The 14,925-nt window shown below is 35.7% G+C and overlaps 1 protein-coding gene across 1 annotated transcript in view; it reads left to right on the forward strand.

The window, feature by feature from the left end:
- Positions 1–14,925, forward strand: part of LOC104160396 (probable phospholipid-transporting ATPase IH) — a gene marked incomplete at its 3' end in the record, with an annotated part of 51,513 nt that overhangs the window by 34,700 nt on the left and 1,888 nt on the right. The window contains exons 6-13 of the mRNA XM_009698509.1: positions 2,412–2,540; positions 3,022–3,125; positions 5,885–5,935; positions 7,874–7,938; positions 9,525–9,606; positions 10,880–11,030; positions 11,849–12,046; positions 14,707–14,880. Coding sequence (XP_009696811.1) covers positions 2,412–2,540; positions 3,022–3,125; positions 5,885–5,935; positions 7,874–7,938; positions 9,525–9,606; positions 10,880–11,030; positions 11,849–12,046; positions 14,707–14,880 — 954 coding nt within the window. The remainder of the gene's footprint in view (positions 1–2,411; positions 2,541–3,021; positions 3,126–5,884; positions 5,936–7,873; positions 7,939–9,524; positions 9,607–10,879; positions 11,031–11,848; positions 12,047–14,706; positions 14,881–14,925) is intronic.

Genomic DNA, 14,925 nt, shown 5'->3' on the forward strand with positions numbered 1-14,925 from the left:
TTTAAATTTTATTAAGAAAGTGCTTTTTGCTAGTACTTTTAGTTGTTTGGATGTTTTTTTTCTTATTCCTGATTTTTATTTTTTTTGCAAATTGTTTAGATTATGAACTTCTGTTTTAATAGGCTGTTGTATTATAGATTGCTCCTGGCATGCAGGGTGACTTGTATGCTGTGGCTTACAGACAAAATCTTGCTAGATTAATTAATAAATAATACGGATCGTTCAACACTATGATCTGTGAAAATCAAAAGTATGAGGACTCTCTTGTCTTTATGAGTTGGACCTAAAAACTCACTTTCTGACGTGTAAGTGTTTTTAGTGGCAACTTAAAAAACAGACACAGTGGGCATTTTTTCTTATGCTTATTCTTGTGGTGACACTTTACTGTCAGGAGGGGTTTAGTCGCTAAACTGGCCCCCCAACTTTCTCTCTGGCCAGATTCAATGTTCTGAAGAATTCTGATTTTTCCTTTTATGTCATCTGGAGAGGTGATTAAACTTGTAGTAATATTGCTGTGTTTTAGGTAGCTGGTAATTGAATTATGTTGTTTTCAGTGGTACAGCGAGCTAGTAAAATAGTTATGTGGTGTTCTTACAGTTTATTCTAGGAATAGGTGGATTCTCTGTCACCTAACAATTTATTCAAGGTAATTTCCTAACAGTGTTTTGCCTGATTTTGGTAAAGTTCTCACTTTGAGGGTATTATTGTTAATTTATCGTGTCACGGTCTTTCATAATTGATGATTTTGTGGCAAAAAGGCAGGTTCTTTTGAAGACTCATCTTGAAAGAATAAGGCAACTTGAGCAGTAGTGCGGTCCATCAGGGTCCACTGCTCTTCGGGATGAAGGCTCTGTTATTATTCAGGCTGGCTCCAGCCAAGACAGTCACTGCCACCGGTTCCAAACCTACCGCTTCTCTGTCTCACCGCGTATCTTCACTTCCCTGGGTCTGCAGAATGATACGTGAGAAGTCATTTAATCAAAAGGAAATATATGAGGAAATTAATCCCTTCCTAAATTTGAACAGCCTAAAACTTTCTATTGTTGGTTAAAAGTGCAGCATTTTTTTCCCTAGAAATGGAGTAGCCAATTGTCATTGTGCGGTTTTAATACGTCTCTAATTTTTGTTCAGAGACTGAAAATTAGTAAACCGTACAGCTCTACTGCTGTACTAGAAGCTGTGATTTTCAAAAAGACACCATCATTTACACAAAAGATGGAAAATACCTTATTGAAGTTTCTGCTAAATTTCATAGCTGATTTTTGCAGGTATGCTTAGCAACTTGCGTTCTCCTATGCCATATGTTCGATATGCAGTTTCTCATTGCTATTGCTTAAAAAAAAGCCTTTTTTATACCGACATGAAGTTAAATCTCATTTATTATCATCATCCTGATTCTTCAGCACATGTTAGTGAATCTTACCTAAGCTGTCACAATTTTTATTCTTAGATGTTGCTATTGTTGATTGTTATCGGATTACTTTGCTTAACTAGAATTAACTGACTCCTGCCAACTACTAAGGATACTGGAATTTAGCTTTATAAGTCTATCATGAGAACAATGATTAAGCTTACTCTTTATGATAATGAATTATCACATGTAAGTATATTGAACAGATGTTGATCTACATGAAAAATTGCAAAAATTACATATTTTTATGGGATTTGTATTGGAACTTTGATATTCTTAAAACATGTAGTATATATTTGCATTTGTTTATTTTTTTAATATTCCTTTTTAAAAGATGACCTCCAAAAATGTATCAAAGGCAGTTTTTCTCAAATGAATGGTTTACAGTAATATTTTGAATTTATAGTTGGTTGCCTGTTCTGTGACACTTTAACACACTGTAAGATATTACCTATGTTTGCATGAATAAAAATTAATTTGCTCACTTTTAAACACGGATAAAAGTAGGATGGACTTCCAATATTAAATTCTGCTGAAAATGTATTCTGTTCTCATTGGAAGACTTGGAATTCTTACCTTTTTCAGCTATCTCATAATTATAATATTCAGAGCTAGATGCTTATCCTCAAGAGCCAACAAGAGTAGCTCACATCTCCAGCTGTTTTTGAAACAATGTTTTGTTGTATTTAGTCTTAAAACAAGGGTAGTATCTTCCGTCTCTCAAATAACATTGCAAAACTTAATAAGACAGTACTTGGAAAATGGTAATCCTGAGAGGAAAGGTGATACACAGTAGACCTCAGTCATTTCACAAGGTATAATTCAGTTTTTCAGAGATATTTCTGTAGTTCTTTACTCCTGTGGTAAAATCTGGATGTAAATAAAAATTGATGAATTTTCAAACTATTTGAGTGAACCTAGGTTTTGGTTTTGAAATCTGAAATTTGGGCTGCTACATAAATGATAAATGCATTTTATTTTGTTGTGTTGTTTTCCCTAGGTTGGAGATATTGTAATGGTAAAAGAAGATGAAACATTCCCATGTGACTTAATATTTCTATCAAGTAGCAGAGGAGATGGAACATGTTTTGTTACAACAGCTAGTTTGGATGGTGAATCCAGTCATAAAGTAATTAAATGTTCTACGTTTTCTTTTTAAGGCAAAATTTGCATTTAATTTTTTACAGATTGCAATGTGACTTCATGCTTATACGTGTGAGCTGATACGCTAATTTGTGTAACTTACGTTTCTAACAGTTGACTTAATTTCTCTTAAAATATCATTATTTTCTGGAAAATTTTAAAACTTATTTATTTGTGATGTTGTCTGTGTCCAGTAGAGGTGTGCAGATTACTAAGATAATGCACAAACTTTTTTCTACTTAAATGCTTTCAGAGTGACCTGATTTGTGAGTACACTGCAAGGTACTTGCATATAATGTAAGAAAATGCCAAGTTAGGAGCATTTAAAGATGCATCTGATTTGACCTATGAGCTGTTATGTAAAAGTTACTAGATATGTTTCATGCTGAACTGAAGTATATGTGCAGATTAATGTCTTGTAGATCTGTCCTTTTTTTGTTTTATTTACACCTTTTCATTCATTCCAGACTTACTATGCTGTTCAAGATACAAAGGCATTTCACAATGAACAAGAAATCGATGCACTACATGCTACTATTGAATGTGAACAACCTCAGCCTGACCTTTATAAGTAAGAAAATAATTATTACCTGTTTCATTTAAGGTACCTTAACAATAAATTACAAGAATATCATAAAGAGGAGATACTGGCTGCATCTGGGTGGTTAGAGTGCGCCCCAGAGTGAGGCTGAAGCCAGGTTAGTCTTCCATCCATGCTCCTTTCCTGAGGTAGCTCACTGGTCTGCTCTGGGGCAGTGGTCTCCAAAGGGGGGTGCACAAGATGATCCAAAAATTTTAGAACTTCTTATTTTTTAGATTAATAAAATAAATAGAAATAGAAAGAAATTAAGCTTTAATAATATTTAATGTATTTCTTGACACCAGCACCCTTACTCAGTCTGTATGTTAAGAGTGCCCCACGTCACATACAGTTTGCAAGGAGTCTCCGGGGGAATAGAGGGTGTTTTACCACACAGAGAGGTTGCCAGTGGCACCCTCGCTGGTTCCTTTGCTTTCAGTTTATTGTCAAGTATTGCAGTTTATGTGTACCCGGTTAAGTGGGTTTATGGATTATACTATCTCATTTTAAAGTAACCCTCACAAAATGGTCAAGTGGCTTAAGATTCCTGCAAAGAAACTGCAGATAAAAGATAATACTAACAATGCAAGCACAAGCAAACAACAAGAAAATGGCAAACATTTCCACTCCTGGTACAAGCTCTTCATTCATCTGCCACATGATAAGGTAAAACCAATGCCGATCTAATCAGATCTGACAAGAAGTTGGCCAGAAAAATTTGAAATATGGATTTATATCTGCTATTGTTAATGATGAACCTCAGCCCACGTGCACTGAGAGATTAGCCAATGACAGTATGAAGCCATCATAATTATCAAGACATTTAAAAACTAAGCATCCAGAACATGAAGAAAAATCTCTACACTTTTTAGCAATGTTTAAAGTCATGTGATACTCAATATTTTACAAAAGTACTGTACAAAATTTCACTAAACTTAATGATAGATCTTTAGAAGCATCTTTTGAGGTTTCTTTCTTAATAGTGAAAGACAAAAAGCCACATACCATTGAGGAAACACTTGTTCTTCCTGCTGCAGTAAAAATAGCTGAAATAATACACAGAAAACAATGTGGTGCCAAACTAAAATGCATTCTTTTGTCAGCAAATACTGTGGGAAGATGCAGATAAAACATTGCTTATTTCTGAGATGTGGAGGTATCTCTTTTCCCTGATTTCAGTGACCAAGGAACCAGTCTAGAAATCTGCAAGAGAACAGATTTAGAAAACTGATTCCATGAACGGCTTGATCCTTTTTTAATACCTGGCTTACCAAGGGAATGGTTGGAAGTTGAAGTTCACGCTATTATAGATGGTGGAATTTGTTGGGACGACTGTTGATACGTGAATAATGAGAATGCTTATTGGTAGACAGCTTCTTTCTCTGCTGATTTTTACTTGACACTTTACCTCTCAACAAATAACAGTAGCAAATCTTTCTTCCCAAAGGCACGTGGTCATTTTACATCATCATGCATCATAACAAACTATACGGTGTCTTTAGATGTGGCTCTGCTGTGTTGTATATTCTCTCAGCAGTCATGATCACCACTTCTCCGAGTCTGAGAGGTTCCCTTTCAGGGTGACAGACCCACCAGCTCCCCACAGTTTCCTCTGCCATCCAGAACGCTAATGTTGGCTTAATCCCTTTGGATTTGAGGTTATCCACTTGGACAGTAGTATTGCAAATACAGTGTACTGGGTCTGGCTGGAGTGGAATCAGTTTTCTTTGTAGCAGCCTGTGGGATGTAGTGTTTTTGATTTGTGACTAAAACAGTGTTGTTAACACACCAGTGTTTTAGCTATTGCTGAAAAGTGCTTGCAGTGTCAAGGCTTTCTCTGTTTCTCACTCTGCCCCTCCAGCAAGTAGGCTGGGGCTGGGCGAGGGGCTGGAGGCAGCCGGGACAGCTGAGCCCGGTTGACCAGGGAGATATTCTGTGCCATATAATGTCATGCTCAGCAATAAAACTGGGGGGAATAGTCTTTCCAAAGTAGCTGTTGCTTGGAGACTGGCTGGGCATCAGACCACTTATGGGAGGTGGTAAGCGGTCGCCTTTGTGTCACTTGTTTTTTTCCTTCACTTGTTAAACTGTCGTCGTCTTGCTTTTGCTCTGCCGAATCTGTCCTTGTCCTGCTGAGCGAGAGGCTAGTGGGTGCTGAGCTGCTATCCAGGGTCAACCCACCTCATGCAAATAAAATGTACTTAGGGATAATTGGAGGGGAAATTGCTTATTGGCTTTATGCTTTTGTTTTTAACTCTGTCGCAGGTTTTAGGTTCTGTAAAGGATAGTAATTACACTGGCTTACCTCAGGTAGTTTAGGGAATAAGATTTCTTGTTACTTCTTGCTAATGGGTCTACTTAGAAGGCTTATTCCAAATTTTATAATCTTTATCTTCTTATATGCAAACTTTACATTGGCTTACTGTTCTGTCTATTTTTGTATTTACATGTTTTAAATATATCCATATGTATCTCTATGTTCTTGTTTATGTTCTGGATAATCAGAGCACGTTCAATTGGAAACTGCTCACTGTAATAAATACTTTCTAGAAAATATTTATCAAATAATCTATTGTCACAAATATTTTTAAAAGTGATTTGCTTTGTTTTTAAGTATGTATGTGTGGTATAAATTTCTGTATATAGAAATAATTATGTACTTCTACATTAAGAAAACTGAAATATTGGGACATATACATAAGAATACACAAATTAGCAGTGCTGTTAAACTACTTGTGTATTTCTTGCAGATTTGTTGGTCGAATAAATGTTTACCATGATAGGAACGAGCCTACTGCAAGGTAGGGAAAAATCTAGAGTTTCTACACGTTTAAACATTTTCAGTGTTGAATAAGTATCAATAATGAGAATTACCTTTGGTTCACCGACGTTGTACTGCCTTGTCTTGTTGATAGAATATATTTCTCTTAGATGTTTCCAGACTGTTATTTCGTATATCATAAATAGTTCAACTTTTAATCAGATGGATTTCTCTTATTTTATCTTTTTATGTCTTTATTTAACTTCAGTTTTTATTTGACATGTATTTAGGTTGTAAATGATGTTGATAGGATTTTTTGGCAGTACTTGTACAATGCTGCCCCATTAGTATGGGATCTTGGTAGTGCACTAAACAATATGAATAGTATCACTCGTGTCTTTCTTTCATTTTTCTTCTTAGAAATTGAAGAGTTTGAACATGCCAAATACCACGTTTAGTTTTACTAAAGATGTTTGTACATTTGTCTAAAATGTCCACAATGTTGTGCGTGTTCAGCAAGGCACCATCCAGGGAAATGCATTTGGTATGTGGTGTAGGAGGCGGGGATCTGTTACCCTGGGTCTGGCACCTGGAAGGGTTTGCCTCCTGTGCACGTGGGTTTCATCCCAAACGGAGTGCGGTGCTTTCTGCTCAAGGAGCAGTCTGTAGCCCAGGACATTCCTTGTCCAGCAAATAGAGAAGAAAATTGAAGCAGTACAAAAGAGGCATGAGTCTTCCTGTCTTTTCTGCCTAGGATCTTCTCTCTACCACCGAGGAGGAGACTTGCTGATTTTGTTTAGGTCCTTGCCACAAAGAGGCAAAGCAATGGGAGGGAAAGCTTCTCGCTTGGGTGACATCCCAGACCCCAGTATATGGGGAGTTACTCCCTTCTGGCTAAGTGCCTTCCGAACTTCAGTGTGTCTGTAGAGATGATTTTCTATCACAATCTACTATGAAAGCTGTCTTTTTTTGCTTCTTTCACTTTAAAGATTTCTTTGACTAATAAAGTTGGTTGGAAATGAACTTCTCGTGGGAGCGGAAAGGAAAATAAGCAGAAAATACCTTTTTAATCTCAACAGCAATAGATTGATCTGTGTATAACACATGAGAAGAGAATCTACGGCATTAAGACTTGTATTCCTTGGACAGCACTATTAGAGCAACTGGTATTTTTTACTGTATTGGGGTAGAAAGTCTTATAATCTGGATCGTTCATATAACATCATTCCACTGATTTAAATGGAACTAGTTTCAGATTTTACATCAGAGTTAGGGGTTTTGTTTGTTTAGAGTTTCTTGATTTTGGGGGTTTCATACCATGGGAACACTTTGAATAACATTCAAAATTACTGAACTTACTTCTTGGGGTTTCTGCACTGCTGTATAGATAGTCTGGCAATTCTGCTTGCTGTCTGTCTCTGAAGTACTCCTTGGTTTTGCACTCATATGGTGATTTGTATTACGTATCATACTCCAGCATCCTTACATTAATTCCCCTACTACTCAATAAATTATTTTACCTATATTCATCTTTATGCTTTGAAATATATACAGTAAGTATCAAACAATACCTTGTATGCCATTTATACTTAAACTAAAATGGAAGAATGTATTGACCTTAATAAGTAATTCTAACATGCAGGACACTATAGTTTATATAAGCCTAAAAAAGACTTCAATCAGTATTTTTAGAAATAAACACCTTACAATTAAGATAAGTCTTTATTTAGGTACCTAACTATGTGGGGTTTAGATGCATTGGATTAAGACTTTAATTGTGAAATTATAAGCTCAATTTTAGGCGCATATATATATATTTTTTTTTAATTTTCATTGGAAAACTTTAAATATGCCTAGTAATTTTGTTACACAAAATAAAAATATTTGAGTAAAACTAATTTCCTGGTTTATGTGGCTTCCATTAAGGTCTGTTCTTTCTCTCTAAATGTTTATATTTTGTAATACTTCTCTTTTGCAGGCCATTAGGATCTGAAAATCTGCTTCTTAGAGGAGCCACTTTAAAGAATACAGAAAAAATATTTGGTAAATGTTTCTATTGATTATTTCAATGGACCATGAAGTAATAAGCAAACATCAGACAAGGTTACCACCTTACAGTTACTACTGAGCATATGATTTCTATTGAACCACTTGATTTACAACTTTTTGATAAGGTTTGCTGTTGCTGTAATTGCAGTAAAGTAGCTATTAATGATGTACAATGACTATTGAGATTTTTGGGAATGGGATTTTACAGTTTAGTCTTTGAGGATTAGTGAAGATGACTCAACAAGATGACTCAACTTCTTCATGTAAATATATGGCTTTTGAACAAACACTGTGAATTCATGTTGTTGTCCCAAAGCAGCTAATGAGCATGTTGAAAAATTTTAAATGTTTTCCTCATTTGTCAAAACAGACAGATACCCCAACCAGATATAAACATGACTGATCAAAAAAACCCCAAACAAATCCACTTAAACAGTTCCTGATCAAAATTAGACTTTCTGTTAGCCAGTGTATTCTTTGTGTATGAGCTGCCTTCGTTCCGTGGAAAATTTTGAATATTTTAGCAGAAATAGGAAGCACAAACGAATACATTTTTTGGAAATTCTTCAAGAAAGCCTAGTGGGAGTAGTAGTTCTGTTGTAACATGCCACTCTTTGCTGGTGACAAAAGGGACAAGGATCCAAGTCATCCTCTATCATATACAACTTCCATACTTCCAAGAAAGAAGATCATACGTAGCTATGAACTACTTAGCCTAAAATACCAACATCTTGCAACTTTTTCTCCAAAAAGGATGTAAAAAGTATATATTAATTTAAACTTGCTCTCTTTGCTTTTAATTGTAATCTAGAATAAATGAACTAATATAACTAGTTTGCAGTAAGTATTTCTGTAAACTTCAGAGAATGGTTTTACTATTTCTGTTAACTTGTGTATTGGGCAGAGATGTTCTTAATATGAGTGGTTGTTTCTGGTCTGCCTAACATATGCAGTGTTTGCCATTACCCCAGCACAGTCCATATCCTAAATTATTTTATTTTAGCAATGTGCAGGTGTGCTGGTTTAATAAGTACTTTAAACCCATCTTCTTGTTTGCAGCTTCTTTTAGTTGCTGTATTTAATGTTCTGAAGATTAATCTCTCAATCTGTGTTATCAACAGGAAATTGGTAATATCAAAATATCACTCTCTTTGTGAGTTATTAAATTTTCCAGAAGCAAGCAAAATCGATGGCTGCTTTTTCTTCTTCTTGGATGTATCCTGTAGTTTAGGCCTATCTAGATTTTCTTTTACAATGTATGACTTAGATTCCAAAATTAAAGCCAAAAAAAGACCTTAAAATGCAAGTGGATTTATTCAAAACCTGGCTTTGGTTTGGCTTCGATACATAGCAAGTGTCAGCAGTTGGGAGCGGTGAGTCTGGAATGGGATGTAAATGCTGCTTAAAATTTCTAAGAATCAAGATATTAAAGCCATTTCTAGTTTTTGAGTATCATCCAAATCTTTGTTCTTTTTTTTCAGACTACAAAGAAATGACAGAGTATAATAATCTAATGAATTGTGCTTTTATGCAGTTATTGTACTGTGCAATCTTTAGTAAAACAAGTTGTCTAATTTCAGGTGTTGCTATCTACACTGGCATGGAAACTAAGATGGCATTAAATTACCAGGCAAAATCACAGAAACGATCTGCTGTAGAAAAGTAAAATTTCTGATATTTATTATGGGGGTGGAAAACTGCATGTTTGAATGGTCAATAAAAGGGGGTTTATTTTTTTTTTACCAAAAGTGTGTTTCATTGATTTAAATTAAAAAAGAGATAGAGGGACTTATTATTTGCTTTTTTGTCTATAATTTTTTACTTATCAGCCATATAACATCATATGAATGAGGTTCTCAATACTGAATTATTATTAACTGTTAAATGTTAAAAAAAAAAAAGCCACCTTAATGTAATGTTTACCTTTTTAAGATATGGTCTGTTTTGCTGTTCCAGAAGACTTTTCTTTCACTGATTAGAGTACACCTACTGACAGTTCTCCAAGATTGTGTGCTTAAATATCTTAACATTCCTTTTCATTGCGATTAAGTCTTGAATTCAGTAAAAATAACTTTTTTTTATGCGCTTCACTTTGGATCAACTGCCATGACACAAAGCTTGTCTGTGGCAGGTTTAGATAAAATTAGAAGTTCCACGCAGGCATATATGATGGGAAAGGAGGACACTGCTATCCTCAAGGAATGAGCTGACATTGGTTGCTTACTTTTTAAAAACAGAGAGTTATTTTCTAGTCCTACTCTGCTATCTGAAATCATCAACTCTGAGTAAGGTGTCTGACCTTGTGAAGGAAAAGATGTCATTGAAGGCGAGATGTCCTGACCAGCTGAGAGCCCTTCTCTTACGCAGTGTCTGAGCAGTGACAATGTGTGTCTCTTTCTGTTGTTACTGATCTATAACCCATGGCTTTTACTTCATGCCCATCATTAATGAAAATACAGTTTTAAATGCAAAGTGTTGTTGCTCTTTCTTTTTTCGGATCTGTGTAGAAAGAGTTAAACCATTGCAGCTACATAGCAAAATGTTCTCGATAGATTTATATTTCTATAAAAGTACTTATGGGAGTGTTTTTATATTAGTTCAAAGAAAGGACATAAAAAGGTCTGCAGCTACAAGCCCGGTTATTCTGTTGTGATTCCATCTATGCTATGGTTGTCACTAATATACTAGGCTTGGTAATGTGTCACGCACTTTTGGAAACAATTATAGCAGTTAACATTTTAAATAGAACAGTATTTTCAATATATTTTGATAATTTTTTTTTCATTGGGAAAACACTGTAGAAAAGTTATTTAACATCATAGCATTGTTAGACTTGCAGCAAATGTTAGGCTGAAGCACAAGTATAACATTTTATAATATACTCTGTAGTTTATATGCTAATGGAATTCTTATTTTGCCCTTTTTTTTTTTCCAGATCAATGAATGTATTCCTTATTGTATACCTCTGTATTCTCATCAGTAAAGCACTAATAAATACTGTCCTGAAGTATGTCTGGCAGAGTGAACCATTTCGTGATGAGCCATGGTATAATCAGAAAACAGAGCCAGAAAGGAAAAGAAATTTGGTATGGAAATAAGTTAAAATACCAAGAAAGTTTCACTAAACCTCTGATTTATAAGAATCCTACTGAAAAGTATATACAGCCTGCTTACTTACCTATCATGAGTAGTTGCTTTTTTTGCTAACAGCAGTGAGAGTGTATTTGTAGAAAGCTTGTATATTAGATTTTTGCACTGAAGTTGTATGTGTGAATTTAGCTGATGAGAAAATGTCTGGTTTAGTATAAAAAGCCGCATGAAAGTGTTTTGGAGTTTCCTGTCATTTATGTGAATAACTAAAGAACCAACCTCTTGCAGAGAAGTAGAGTCCAACAAATCTCCACCACTGAAAAAATCGGACCAGGTCGTGTGCACACATTCTACTTGTATTGAGAGAAGGAAGAGAAACCCTTTATTTATTAATGAAATGCAGCCTGAAAGTTATGTAATTCGGTATTCTTTGAACGAGTTACCGTAGTTTTATGGTATTTTTCTGGTAATTTGTGAATATACATTTAATTGTTTTCCTTGTTCAGGAATGAGTGTTCACCACTCTCATTAGTTGCTCTAGAACTTTACAACAATGATGTGTAACTGTACTCTACACCTATACGCCTGTAAAGAAAAATGCAAATTTAAAACAAAAAAGTTCTTTTCTTCATGCCAAATTAGTTGTGATGTTATCAATCATGAAGGTATACATCCTATGCTGAACTATGAGCTGTGAAAGGTGTTGCTTACTGTTTGAGAGTTATTAGAAAAAATAATTTGCAAATATATATAGTCATCTTTCAGTTTTTATGGTACAAGAAAAATCAATATTTTCATCTTGTTTCTTTGGCAGTTTCTTCGAGCTTTTACAGACTTCCTTGCATTCATGGTTCTTTTCAACTATATTATTCCTGTATCCATGTATGTCACTGTGGAAATGCAGAAATTTCTTGGTTCTTATTTCCTTACATGGGATGAGGAAATGTTTGATGAGGACACAGGTGAAGGACCACTGGTGAATACTTCTGACCTCAATGAAGAGTTGGGACAGGTAAATTTCTTCAAATGATAAAGTTTTTCAATTGTTTCTACCATAATTTTTTATTTTAAAATTGTCACTTCAAAAAAAATTTTTGCAGCTTAGTGTGCGTTTTCTTTAGTGCTGATTAATTTTAAAAATAAAATTTGAGATCATCTGATTTTCAGAATCAAAAATCCTGGTTTCTCAGCAAGTCAGTGGAAATCAACTAGTATTACTGTATTTGTAAAGGATAAACACTTTAAGAAGGTAATGATTTCTCTCGGTTGACTATAAAGGGAGATTATATAAGCATGTAACTGCCTTAGAGTAAAAGATGTAAAAAAAAAAAAAAAAACCCTTTTTGTCTGGCTAGACTGATACCAAATCTCCAGACAGAAATTTCATCCAGTAAAATGATTGACTGTCACTCTCATTTTCCAAAAGAAATTCTGTGTTTAGTATTCTGTGTTAAGAAAATCATCACCTTGACACAGATACATGAGATCATTTTTTGAGAAAATGTTTAGGAACTCTATAATCAAAAATATTTTCATAGATTTTCAAATAAATAAATAAGATGGTGTATTTAGTTATTTTTCTACAGCCAAACTAGTAATTAAGCTTTTGGACACATTGATTTGGATGAAAGGTGGTACCAAGTATTTTACTGTTGTGAGAGACAGTCGACACTGTCTCCCAGAAGATCCTCGTAGAGAACCTGATGAACTCAGGGCTGGATGAGCCGACAGTGATGGATTGACACCTGGCTGAAGGGCCAGGAAAGGAGGGTGGGGGTCAGCAGCAGAAAGTCTCGTGGGAGGCCAGTAACTGGCGGTGTACCCCTGGGGTCAACACCGGGTCCAGTCCTGATCATTAATGATCTGGATGGTGGGGCACGGTGTACCCTGGGCTCCCTGGTACGGGAGCCATGGGCATACTGGAGAGAGTCCAGTGAAGGGCCACAAAGATGGCGAAGGGACTGGAGCGTGTCTCATGTGAGGACAGGCTGAGAGAGCTGGGACTGTCCAGCCTGGAAAAGGGAAGGTTTAGGGAGGATCTTATCAATGTATATAAATACCTGAAGGGAGGGTGCAAAGAGGATGGTGCCAGGCTTTTTTTGGTGGTCCCCAGTGACAGGGCACAACCTGAAACATGGGAGGGTCTGCCTGAACGTCAAGAGAACCCTATTTTACTGTCACGGTGACCGAGCTGCCCAGGCAGACTGTGGAGTCTCCATCCTTAGGGATAACCAAAACCTGTCTGGACAACCTGCTCTTGGTGGCCCTGCTTGAGCAGGGTGGGTGGACCAGATGACTTCCAGAGGTGCCCACCAACCTCAACCACTCTCTAATTCTGTTATAAAAAATAACTTGCTACTACTAAGTTTAACTGTCAACCCTAGAATGAGACCCTCATCAGTACTTGGCATTATTAGTACCAATCCAATGAACTAAATTTTGCTTCTACACTTCTGAAAGATATTATACATCGTATTTCTAATGAAGACTTTGATTGTGAATCCTTGTTTATGGTTGCAGTAAATACTGTCACAGTGATACACATGCTTTATTCCTTTTTTCATGTCTTGGGTGTTAATCCCAAAGCAGCACACTGAATGAATAAAAGACCTTTGCTTGATAGAATTTTGTATCTTATATAAATGTATTATGAAACTGAATATAGGAGTTGAGATGAAAGAAATCCATATAAATCCTGTCCACTTTGGAAAAAGTTGAATACGGGTCTTGTGTCCACAGATAACAAACCACTGGAACATTTGGAAACTTGCCTTTTCAGATCAATGAAAATAAGAGAAGTCAATCTAGGAGGAAAGTTCACATATTGAATAACTTCTCTTATGACTGAGAATAAAAAATTGTCCTTTTTTTTGTTTGATGCACTTGATAAATGTTGAAGTTTGTTAAACAATCTGATAAATACTAAATAGTTGCCTTCCAGTGTTTAATTCCTGACCTTATATAATGCTCTCACTTTATCAAATATATACATGCAATCTATATACAATACCTATATCCAATATCCAAAATTGAGCTTATGCTGATCTAGCCGTTCAGGTTTTGGGTTTGATGTTGTTATCCTTAAATGCTGGGGCTCATTGTAAAAGATAAAATTAATGAAAAATTCAATACTGAGACAAAAGGAATGTTTCCAGGGCAATAACAGTGCCCACGTGTACAACTGTATGTGACCATTAGTCCAGAGTCCTCATTTAAACTAACATAATTGTAGTGGGGGATTCTGATGCTACCCTAAGGACTGTTCTGACAGTAACTGATCCAAATCCAGACACGTACATTAAATAATGATCCCTGGGAAATGGAATTTGTACGCATTTTGTTTCCCTAAATACCTGTCTTGCAGCAAGAAAGACATTAAAAACCAAAAAGGAGCTTGAGAGAAGAGTGAAAGTAGGTTAAACACATTATTTATATGTGTTATGAGGCAGAAGATAGCTTTGCTGTTTCTCTTGTATGATAAAATCTTTCAGGGCCCACATTCCCGTGGAAGATGCCTCCTAAAAGAAATTGTTGTCTTCCTTTTCTGAAAGAGCCTGCATAGGGATCGTTAAAGGAAGGTGTAACCCAGTAATAATCTCAGTTTTGTTAAGAGACCTTGGAAAATCTCTGTTCATAAAAAAAATGCTGTTTCTAATTTGTGCTCATTTGCAGATTGAGTATGTCTTCACAGATAAAACAGGAACGTTAACTGAGAACAACATGGAATTCGTAGAATGTTGCATTGAAGGGCACGTTTATGTACCACATGTCATCTGCAATGGCCAAATTCTCCATGATTGTACAGGCATTGATATGATCGATTCTTCTCCAGGAGGAAGTGGAAAGGTATGATGACTCTTTCTACGTTCTTTTTTTTTTTTTTTTTTTTTT

Source organism: Cariama cristata, unplaced genomic scaffold (assembly GCF_000690535.1).
Source record: "Cariama cristata isolate BGI_N322 unplaced genomic scaffold, ASM69053v1 scaffold4024, whole genome shotgun sequence".
NCBI lineage: Eukaryota > Metazoa > Chordata > Aves > Cariamiformes > Cariamidae > Cariama > Cariama cristata.